Raw genomic sequence first — 11,916 nt, 5'->3', positions numbered from 1 at the left:
TTTTAAAAAATTTTTTCCCTGTTTATTTGTTTTTGAGGGAGAGAGTGCACAAGTGGGGGAGGGACAGAGAGAGAGGGAGACGTAGAATCCAAAGTAGACTCCAGGCTCTGAGCTGTGAACACAGGGCCTGACTCGGGGCTCAAACCCATGAACCATGAGATCATGACCCAAGCCAAAGTCAGCAGCTTAACCAACTGAGCCACCCAGGCACCCCTTGAGTAATACTCTTGTAAAAATACAATAAAAATAACTAGAAATTGAAATAAAAAAATAAGTACAGAATATTAATCCATTTTTTTTATTAGGTTCAATAGAAATAGTATTTGTTCAATTGTTAGGAGTTTCAAGACACTTTTTCTCATTCTATTCTTTTCTTGTTAGGAACTAGTTAACAGTTTAGAGACCAACACCATTCCACTGTCCACAGTAAATGATAAAATGATAAATAAATGACTCAAGGAATTCTGTTGTTTGTAAGCTCATAATAATAATCGAAGTAATAATTATGAACAACTATAAACATTGAACATTTACCATATGGTAAATATCATCTTAGGTACTTTTCATGTACTAATTTAAACCTTCCCCTAAAGCTATAAGTACTATTATTATCCCCTCTTTACAGTTGTAGAAGCTGAAGCACAGAGAGGTTAAGAAAATTGTTCCAGTTTACTCTTAGCAAGTGCTGGTCTACTGTTAAAAACTTAACAGAAAATCAGGAAATGAAAGTTTAGGAGTCGTGCTAATGGAAAACAGGGAAGCCACGGGGCCAGGGTTGGGGTAGCTGGCAGTAGTGTCTCCTTCGCTCCCACACCTGGCATTGTCTCCTGCAGAGGGACAGATAGACACATTTCAGAATGGGTGGGGGAGTCTTCTACTGTGTCTGTTCAAGGTATGATGACATGTCTGTCTCAACAGGTAGCTCATTAATATTGACCTCAAAGCAATCCTGCACATCCTTGAGGATCTTGGCATCATTCTCATCTGATATCTGACATAAGTGTGATGGCCAAGCCCATGGTACCAAACTGGATGGCTCTGACCACACAACGCCGATAGAGGTTGGAATCCTCAGGCATTTTTTTTTTAATGTTTATTTATTTATTTTGAGAAGGAGGCAGGGCAGAGAGAGGGAGAGAATCCCAAGCAAGTTCTGTGCTCAGCACAGAGCCCACTGCAGGACTCGATCCCACAAACTGTGAAATCATGACCTGAGCCGAAATCAAGAGTCGGAACCTCAATTGAGCCACCCAGGAGCCCCTCAGGCATGTTGTTGTTAAACGCAATTTGCAATAGTGCAATGTCCATGCCTCAGCCGAATAGGTTGGTAGCCACCAGAATTCATCACTGAAAATCGTTAAACTAGGGCACCTGGGTGGTTCAGTCATTTGGGCATCCTACTCCGGCTCAGGTCATGGTCTCGTGGTTTGTGAGTTCAAGCCCCACGTGGGCTCTGTAATGACAGCTTAGAGCCTGCAGCCTGCTAAGGATTCTGTCTCCCTCTGTCTCTGCCCCTTTCCCACTCTCTCTCAAAAATAAACATTAAATTTTTTTTAAATTACTTAAAAAAAAAAATCTTTAAACTTCTAGTACTGAGAAAACCTCTCCTCCTGGGGCATCCCACAGGGGATGGCAATGGCTGGGAAATTCGGCTCCAGTAGGAGCTGGCCCAGTGCGATGCTACACAGACCAAGAAGATTTAAGATTCTAAACTAGGTAGTCTGGTTCTAGAGCACATCCTTAATCATTATACACTATTGTTTATTTGATTGTGTAGGCAGAGGTATTCTTCTACTTAAAGTGTCCTTTTTCTAGTTCTTTGAGAATTAGTGAATGGAATTCACTTTGTGAGAGCAGGGGTTATCAGCTTGAAATCAAACAGGAATATATTTAAGCATATTTAAGCATATCTGAAAAGGTGTGCCAACCTCCACTTCCAAGAGTTCTACTCCTGCAGTGGGGCCAAGGAGTTTCCCAGATTAAGAACCCATCTTCAGGGCAGAGAGTGGTGTGCACCAGTTTTAAGGATAAAATGTCAGTGCCTAGGGGAATGATGACACTTGGAACACTACGGTGATTGTTAGCTGGTTCTCTGGCCTAGTCCCCACAAATTCATGCTTAAATCCTAAAAGATTTCTGTGAATAAAAATGGAAAGCGCTGTTTCATTAAAAATTTTGAGGCACCTATGTAATATAATATGACAAAAAGGGGAAAGGAACGCTCCCATTTCGGAAAAATGCTCCAGAAAATCCAATGCAATTCTGATATGGGCTGGTAGGTCCTACTACAGGATGGTGATAGGAGACAGCACCTTCCACGCAAACATTGGAAACCTCTGAACCAGGTGGTCATGTTAGGAGCTTCATGTGCAGATGAGTATGTCAGGGCCAGGTACAGGTTGAAGAAAGTGGACATGACTCATGGTGGTAGAGCAGTCAGTAGGAGACGCTTTCAAGCTTCCTCCTGATAGTTGGGAAGGCCTTAAAGCAAGGTTCACAATTCGACAGATTGGGCAGTCTGTGAGGCTCAGTGTGCTAGCTATTATAACCCTGTTTGACTAACTACCAAGGTGATGTAGCCTGAAAAATGTGAATTATACTCCCACACATTTTTCTTAAGCCTTGAAGTTTATTATTGCTTAGCTATTGAACAAATAATAAGTTTGAAGGGAACACTCCTCAAGTTTTCTTCTGAAATAATTGCAGATTCATACGAACTTTAAAAAGCAGTGCAAAGAGGTCCTGTGTACTCTCTACCCAGTTTCTCCCAATAGTAACATCTTAATTATAACAAAACCAGGAAATTGATATCGATGCAATCCAGCAATCTTATTATTCAGATTTTGCCAGTTTTATATGCACTTGCATGTGTCTAAAGTTCTATGTAATTTCATCATGTGTAGACTTGTATAACCAGTCCTATAATCAAGATATAGAACTGTTCCATCACCACAAACATCCCCTTGTGACTCCATTATAGTGCCATCTGTCCCCTTGTCTTTCCATACTCTCCCACCCTGGTCCTAACCCCTGGAAACCATTAGTCTGTTCTCCATATATATAATTTTTTCATTTTGAAAATATTATATACAAATGGAATCATAATGGGTACGTTTGGCATTTAGCTTTTTTTACTCAGTACAGTTTCTATTTTAAGGAATACATATTAATGATTATATTTTCTATTTGTCATGGGATAATATATTAAAATGTTCTCCTTCCAGAAAAAATAATAAAGAATTATCTCTCAAAAAAAAAAAATATGCTCCTTCCAGATTCATCTAAAGGCTGATCTTATTTCTGACCTATACTGGCATCTTTCTATTACTTGTATGTCTTAAGAAGTCTTACCTGTAAACATGAATAGGGTAATGTTAGTTAAAGGTTAACTATATCAATGCATAATGGAATGCCTTAAGGCAAATGTTCAAAAGCTACATTTTGTCCAAACATAATAATAGTGGATAAAGTGGATGTGTGTGTGTGTGTGTGTGTGTGTGTGTGTGTGTGTGTGTGTGTCTTCTCAGTGAAGGCATTTCAGGGGAATTTCTTATTTTTTTTCCCCCAGGGGAATTTCTTAGACAAATTAGAACAAAAACAAAAAGAAGCAAAATCTTAGAAAATTTATAAATTAAGTTATTGTAACTGTCTTACTTTTCAAAAGTTTAGAGCAAACAGAGAACACAATATTCTCTTCACCATCAAAAAGCCACTCGACAGGACATAAAGTTCTCATGACCAGCTAGGTCTTGTGGATGATATCTGATCATTCCGGAACCTCAGAAACTTTTGCTGAGATTATAGAAGGCCATGGTTTTCCCATGCCATTTGGACTATGGGAACATCTAGGATTCTAAAAGTGGTTCTAGAAGACCTAACTTCTATTCTGCCTACTGTTTTGAATCAGAGGCACTCACAAACCTAAGGCACTCAATCAGTGAGAAGTCTTTTGAACTTAGGACCAAAAGGCAAGAGAAATAGAAAGGTTTCACCTTGCTTTCTGTTGTGAGCTGTTTTCTTCTATCTGTGCTTCTGTTGTAAAATGGGATGTTAAGTGTTTAGGAAATGTCAGTTTTGTTCATTAGTCAGATATGCTATCTTTACATTGGAGACTTTCCAGAGCTATTGTTAGTAATAGGGACAATGAGCTTCAGATCGATTTCACATTTATTTTTTAAAACTGAAATCTGTCAGCTATCTTAAGGCATGGGGCTAAGAGAAAGGCAACGTAAGAAAATGTAAATCAGAACAGCCTTTTTGGAATCATTTTGGCAATATTTATGAAACTTGAAAATGTTTATACCTCTTTGTTCTGCAATTCTACTTCTAGGAACTTATTCCTCAGAAACACTCATGTGCAGAGATGCTCATATATATTATGTTCTTTGCAATATTGTTATTTTGAATTAGCAACTCTAAATTTCCACTATTTTGGAAGAGGTTAAATTAATTATGGTACATGAAATTATAACCTAGTATGCAGTATAAAAAACAAATTAAGTAGGAGCACTTGGGTAGCCCACCCTTTTGAGCATCCAACTCGTGATTTTGGCTCAGGTCATGATACCAGGCTCGTGGGATCCAGTCCCACCTTGGCTCTGTGCTGAGTGTGGAGCCTGCTTAGGATTCTCTCTCTCTCCCTCTCTCAGCCCCTCCCCTGCTTGTGCTCCCTCCCTCTCTCTCTTTCTCTCTCTCAAAATAAATAAATAAGCATTCAAAAAATAGCTTGTCTTGCTGAATTTTTAACATCTGTCTGGCAATGTAGGGTGCAACTTAATATTGTATTTAACATATAAAACAAAATATATTTTATCTTTTGGAAAGAGGGATTGAAGTTAGATACAGTTCTTTAAAAGTAGGCTCCCTGAATTAGATACCTGAGCTATCTGAAAATTGTTTTTTGCCAATAAATAATAAAGTGATTGAGGAATCCATTCAACCATGAAGGCTGGAATCTGATTTCTTGGTTATTCCTGCAGTGCTCGGCACATAGTAAACACTCAATAAATAATGCCTTAATGATGGATGAATCGACAGTTTAAGTCATTTTAGTAGCACCTACTTATTTAAAAGCAGGATACTAGCAAAGATAGAGGATGATTGAGTGTCTTGTTACTTGCTTTTCAAATGAGGAGGCTGGGGGGGGGGGGGCAGCCCCTCTCTTCCTGGTCAGGTTAAGAATTTGGTCGAGGACAGCCTTTGGTGGCTCATGTTTTGATGAACTGTGAATTGGGAAATCATTGAATTTCAGAACCATACAGCATATAAAAGGGAAAACGATCGAGGTGCCACTACTTAGATACAAAATTTTGCCCAGACGAGAGGAAAGAGATCTAGTGGCAGTGAAACTGTGGGCAAATCACTCTACCAGTATCTACATTTTCACGTGGAAAAAAAAAGGGAATCATCACTCCGTCATAGGATATGTTTCTTTACATGAAGGGATATGAAAACCTGTATAAAATACTGGCAATATAGTGGCCCTTCCGTATTGTGCAACGACTATTTCGTGTAAATCCAAACCCAGACAGTAGGGTCGAATAGAGACTAAAACTGTACACAATTGAGAGGTTCTTAAGTTACGGGCAGTCTGTTTCATCTCATTCATTTTAATCTCAACCTATCGGGCCACTGGGAATCCCAGAGATCCACTCATAGGACCCGGCGGACGACCGGCGGGTCCCGCACTGGAGTTCGCACCCGCCCGGGTCCAGAACCCAGGCTTCCGTGGGTTGCAGGGCTCGGGGCTTCGGAAGACCACTGCCCGCGCCTTGCCTCGGTGCTTGGGGTCGAGCCACCGCCAGCCTCGCTCACCAGGAGCAATTCTGGCGCGGTTCTGGGGTCCTGGCGAGACACTCCTACCTACACTCAGGAGTCGGGTCTCCAACGCTCTTCCCGCCAGTAGACAGCGGAGTCGGACCCAGGCAGCCCGAGGCAGAGTAGCCGGAAGGCCGGCAGGGCCCGCGGGTGGGCGGGCGGGACTGCAAAGCGAGAAGCACAAGGAGCGCGCTCCCGTGAACGCAGGAGGGAGGCAGGGGCGAGACGCGCGCGTGCGCCGGGATGAGAGGCCGGGAGGCGGAGTCCTAGGGCAACGGCAGGAAGAGGGCGCCCTGGAGCCGAGCCGGAGACCGGCTGGGGGCGGGGTGGAGGGAGGGCGTCGACGCTAAGGGGCGGGATGAGGCGAGGCGGGGACGCGCTTGCGGGGTGGGGAAGGTGGGGGCGCGGGTGGCGGGAGCGTCCCTGGTCTCCGCCCCTGTTTCCCACTCTCCTTCCACCTCCCACCCGGCGGGGCTCCGGAGAGGCGCCGCTTGCCAGTCCCCGGAGCCGCCCAGCTGCCGCCGCCTCCGCCCTCCGCTCGCGGTGAGCCCGTCAGTCCCCGCACCGTGCGCTCCTCGGTCTGGGCCATGGATGGGTAAGTACTCGGTGGCTCATCGGCTGCGCTTGCCCCGCTTCCTTTCGGCTCTCGGCCGGACGCGCCGCGGCCGGGGAGCCTGGCGCGGCGTTGGCGACCGGAGGAGCTGCCCCGGCCGAGCCCGACGGCGGGGCTTCCGCGCGGCCCGAAATCGTGGAGGGGCGGTCCGCCGCTGCCTCTCTTTCCCCCACGGGGCGCCCCCGTAATGTCCGCCCCTTCCCAGCCTCACACCCGGAAGCGGAGGAAAGCCGGGTGCAGCCGCCGGGTGCCGGGGTCCGCCCTCCGCGCGCAGAGTCCGGAGAGCCCGGCCCGGCCTGCCGACACTTCCTCTCAGAAAATGGTGCGCGGCGCTGGGGGAGGCGGAGGCGGCGCTCGGGGCGGGCGTCCTCCCGCTTGGGGAGTTGCTGTTTACCGGTGAGGTGGGGCGAGCGCCGGAGCTTCCCCTGGCGGGGAGGCGAGCGGCCGCGGAGAGGCGGATGGCGAGTGCACGCGTCGGTGCACGTCTGGGCGGCGACCTGGTCCCGAGGCCAGTGCCCCCCGCGGATGTAGACGTGCGGGGGGGGGGGGGGGTGGGTACCGGAGGAGGTCTCTCGACTTGGGCTGTGAGCTGTGCCAACGATATCTGTATACCGGGCGTCTGGACTTGGTGACTGTGGACGCTCTCCCCCACAACCCCCCGAAAGAAGCCCCGTGAATTTCTTCAATTTTCGGGGAGCTCTTTAAAAGTTAATGAGGTCCGTGACCAAAATAAAAAGATTTGGAATCGCCGTTATAAATATTTGTCTGAGGACCCAGGGATTTGGCGTGGGACCTGACAGATAATTTAATGTTTAAGGAAACGACTGGATTAAGATCTTCATAGATTAATTATTGTAACATACGTACATCAAGATTTTTAAAATATCTCCAGCTCTATTAGAGTTTGCAAATCCTCTTATTTATTCCTATTATGTAGGAATTATTGAGGTTTTGTTTGGCCTTTTACTTGCTTTTGAGGACAAGATATCTGCAAACCCCTTGGTTGTAGAATATATGAAACTTGCTTAAACAGTAAAAGCCTTGTGCATGTTACCATATAGTTGATGATTGTTGCCACGCTGTGTAAAGACAATGGAATCTTCCAACAATTTTTGTCTTCGTTAGACTTCATTTACGTATTTTCACAGTATGAAGTGTATGGAATATTTGGATTAACTCATTTGAATGCTAATTGCATATTGCCACTGACTTTAGACAAAGTGCGATTTTAGATTTCATTCATGGTTGTGATGTTCTTTATTTTGTTTTAATTTAATTGAAGCTATTTTTATTGTTTAATTGAAACTTTTCTGAGAGCATTGTTGAAAACTCACTGCACATCACCTTATTCAGTTACACTTTATATGGGCGCATAATTTTGCTGTTTTAATTATTTGTGTAATTATGCCAGTATTTCAGTTTAGGGAGGTTGTGAAATTGGTGTCTCACAGTGTGTAGTGTGTTGTCCGTTAGATGATTTGACTTGAGCTATGGATGCAGGCTAGCTTTTGGTATTGGAAAATTTATAGTGATAATAAAGAGAACTGGAGTTCTGCATTTTGTGCAGTGCAGACTTACTCTTTTGGATAGTTTAATAACTCTCTCTTCACCCTTTATATGTTATTAAAGCTAAGAATGAGTTGTTTATTCGTTGAAATATGTGAGGCAGTAAGACAGATCCTGGAAGGTAAGTTCAGGACTGATACAATCTTAATTTTTATGCATAGTTATTTGACACATTTAAATTTCAGATAAATGAATTTCAAGTTTTCACCAAGTCTAAGGAAAAAATTTTAACCTATATGGTTGTTTAAAACAAGTAAATTTGCATCATTGAGCAAGCCAGATTCATAAATTTGTTTACTTTTATTAAGTAATAGCAGTAAAAGGTTCTTAATAATATATTGAATTTAGAGCTTTAGGAGATACGGAGGTAAATTGTAATTGAAGATGGTTTCTTGGGGGTTAGAAGAGATGGATTTTTGCTTGGGAGAACTTTATAGGGTTTCTACACCTTGGGGTTAAGGGATGTGGTTTTGAACACAGTGAATTTTTGCTTCTAGAGGCTAATTAACTTTTTGCATTTTCCCACAGCCTGAAAAAGGTCCTTTTTCATTATTTCAGATAGTTAAAAAAGAAACAACAAACCACCAGTCATTGTATCTTTCTAGTTCTTCCTCAAATTCCAACTGTCTTTTGTGTGTGTGTGTGTGTGTGTGTGTGTTCATTTCCTCCTGAGATAATTTATACTTAAACACAGTTTTGATGTGGTAGAGCTTTTTTTTTTTTAAAGCAGATCTTTGAAATTTTTCATGTCTGAAATTTGATGTTTGCATTTATTTTAGTTCTGAGAGACTATCTTAGCTGTATTTTGGTGAGCTGTTTTGGGTGGATGCAAATTTGCAAGATACCTTCTATTTCTGTAAAAGCCACTCAGTGGTTTTATTTCATTTAGAATTTTAAACATGATAATTCAGACCAGTGATTTAAAAGAATGAAATTTGGTGATTTTTAAGTTTTGATTTGGATTTGTTAAATAGAGGCAAATGGATATACACATATTCATGTTATTGAAACACACCTATACTTTAATAAATACTAAAAGAATTTGATCTATTTGTTTCTTACATTGCGGTTAAAGCTTTGCTTTTATACTCTGCTGTTACTAGACTGACCCATCACTTTTCTTTGTATTAACATTTCATAACTCATCACATTCTTATTTTTATTAATTTTTATTATTATAGTGCTTTTCCTTTTTTTCTTTAATCTTATTATCTCTGTCTTTTAAAAACTTGTTCTCTAACTTTGTTTTCCATTTTCTCTTTTTACTTTTTCCATACAGTGTTGTTACAGATCTTATAGCAGTCGGTTTAAAGGTAGGACTCTTTTACTATCCTTTCATAAGCTTTTTTAAATCTTAGTTTCAGCATTTTTTTTCCAATGGTGAAATCATCTCACCTGTTCATAAAATTATCTGTTTTACTGTGTGATAATAATCTTTCATTTTTATTTAGCTCCAAAATAAGTGGATTTGTAGCTGATTTTGGATTTTATATATTTATGAAGAGGTACTACAGTATTATCTTGTATATCTAAAATGTGAACAAAAAGTTTAGCCCATAGTTTTACTTGAACTATCAGAGTGAGTGTGTTTGATTTTGGTTTGTTCTGGCTTAGCAGTTAAATGTAACCTAGGCTGTGTTCCCCTGTCATGTTCTTTCTTATATCTTCTCTTGGATGTGCTTAAGAGTAATACAGTAATAGTAGCAACTAAGGTTTCTCTAATTCCTACTATGTGCCAGCTTGCTTTACACGTATTTCACTAATTAATAACAGTTCTTCAAGGCAGATATCAATAAATTCCCATTTTAGAGATGTAAAATAGGTTCAAGGTGTGGTGCACCAAAGTTCAAACCCATGTCTTCCTGGTTCTAAAGCTGGACGTTTACCCCACACCCCATTATAACTAGCTGCCAGTAATAAGGGTTCTGTCTAGAAGGTGAGCAGCAGGAGAGCTGGATAATTAGTATTTGACAGTAATAATTCTTCTAAGTAATGTCACATCAGTTTAATCAGTTTTCTTGTTTATTGAATTCTAAACTATAAATCAAGTAAACAATGTTCATCAGTATGAGGTTTTTAAATATAAATGGATGTTTTAAGGTTTCCTTTAGCAATTTGATATTTGATAAACCTGTTGAGAATCTAGTTCTAGAGGCCACTTAATAGTTTGAATTACTGTAGAAAACAGAAATAAATAATTGATGTTTATATGTATTTTATGTAAAGTTGTTTAATCACTTTCTTCTCATCTCTTCATCATCTCTTCTTGCTAGCAATTTCAGCACTTCCACATTTGCAGTTATTCTATGTGGTGCTGCTCATATTCTTGAAACATCTTAAAAAATAAGCATAGGGGCACCTAGGTGGATCGGTCTTGTAAGCATCTGACTCGATTTCAACTCAGGTCATGCGTGATCTCCTGGTTCGTGAGATCAAGCCTCATGTCGGGCTCAGCGCTGACAGCATGGAGACTGCTTGGGACTGTGTCTCCCTCTCTCTCTCTGCTCCTTTCCTGCATGCTCACTCTCTCAAAATAAATGAATAAACTTAAAAAAAACCTCACAAATACAGCAAATAGCATATGAAACTAACAGTAGGATTCTGAGACTAACATAATTGGGAACTACTGCTTACACTGTCTTTTGAAGTTGGGTTGAATTAGCTTGCTTTGGCAAACTTTAAACATATTTTATGAATTGAAAATAAATGGAGGAACCTCTTAAGTATGCTTCTCATCGTCGTCGTCTTTTTTTTTTTCTCACCGCAGATACTCAAGTCATTTTCTCTTTTGAGAATGACGCTAAAGAGAATGACATGGAGATTAGAAATTGCAGGCTCATGTCTAGAATCACTTTTGGTGTCTCTGTATGTCCCTGTGAGGGAAAGGATATTTAAAGTGAATATTGTTTTGGTCTTATCCAAAATGTAATTCGTGATACTAGTTTATCTGGCAAAAATGAGTAAGTGAGATATTTAAAAAACTTACCATTTTGAAATTGAGAAATTATCCTTGAGGGACTGTTATGCCGGTTTTATTGTGGGAAAAAAATATATCTTGATGATAAATAAAAGAAAAAGACCAGGCATAGCCACTGGATTTGAATACATGATTTGGATTTCTGACTACCTGTTTAGTAGCAAGCACTTTGGAAACAAAGGTCAAATCCTACTCTGAAGAAACAATATGCTGATTTAGTTATTTCACTAGTCAATCTATATTTTTATAGACTTACATACTGGAAATGTCTATAAAATTACTCATTATATGGAGAATTTCTCCTAAGATTGTTCTGCTTCTTTCTTGGATCCCATCCAAGGAATTTAGTTACCAGGTAATAGGCTAATAAGGCTCATAATTTGTCTGGATTGTATAAACCAAAATTAGCAAATTTAAGTAAGTCTTTTGAGAATATCAGTTTCTTACCTTTATTTGCTATCTGAATATGATGATACAACAAATAGTTTCAGCCACTGGCAAGAGTGGATTTCAGGTTATGCTCCACAAGTTGCTTTCCCAGACTCAGAAAAATAATATGGATTTCATTTTTAAAGAATTAAAAATACTCAATATAAAATCTTTTATTTTAGAGAAACAAAATGGAATTGTTTTTAGAGATGAAGTTATTGACTATGATATGTCATGAAGGCAGGAAATTTTGATATTTTCTTCACTACTGTGTTTTCAGTGTCCGGCACATAATCTCTCAAAAAATACCTGATAAGTGAATGATAGCAAAATGGGCACCTAGTTTGGTGACAAACGTAAAATGGAACCCAAGCCTTCTGATTTTGCTGGTGTTTCCTCAATTAGGTGTTATTGTAGTGAGAAAGAATTAGATTCATTTTTTAGATTGGAATTTTCTTGAATACAGATAAACATTTTCAAGCAGTTTAGGGACATACCATGTTTGAGATTTACT

The 11,916-nt window shown here is 40.6% G+C and overlaps 1 protein-coding gene across 2 annotated transcripts in view; it reads left to right on the top strand.

The window, feature by feature from the left end:
• The first annotated feature begins 6,223 nt into the window (after window positions 1-6,223).
• The window catches only part of PTBP3 (polypyrimidine tract binding protein 3), a 126,322-nt gene continuing 120,629 nt past the window's right edge, over window positions 6,224-11,916 (top strand). Inside the window, exons 1-2 of one of the 2 annotated variants that reach the window (XM_042913640.1) lie at window positions 6,224-6,412; window positions 9,276-9,309. In XM_042913640.1, the coding sequence (XP_042769574.1) occupies window positions 6,405-6,412; window positions 9,276-9,309 (42 nt within the window). In that variant the 5' untranslated portion in view covers window positions 6,224-6,404. The remainder of the gene's footprint in view (window positions 6,413-9,275; window positions 9,310-11,916) is intronic. The other variant, XM_042913641.1, reaches the window with a different exon arrangement.

Source organism: Panthera leo, chromosome D4 (assembly GCF_018350215.1).
Source record: "Panthera leo isolate Ple1 chromosome D4, P.leo_Ple1_pat1.1, whole genome shotgun sequence".
NCBI lineage: Eukaryota > Metazoa > Chordata > Mammalia > Carnivora > Felidae > Panthera > Panthera leo.
Note: the sequence above shows the minus strand (reverse complement) of the source record. Positions and strands in the feature narration are given on the sequence as shown.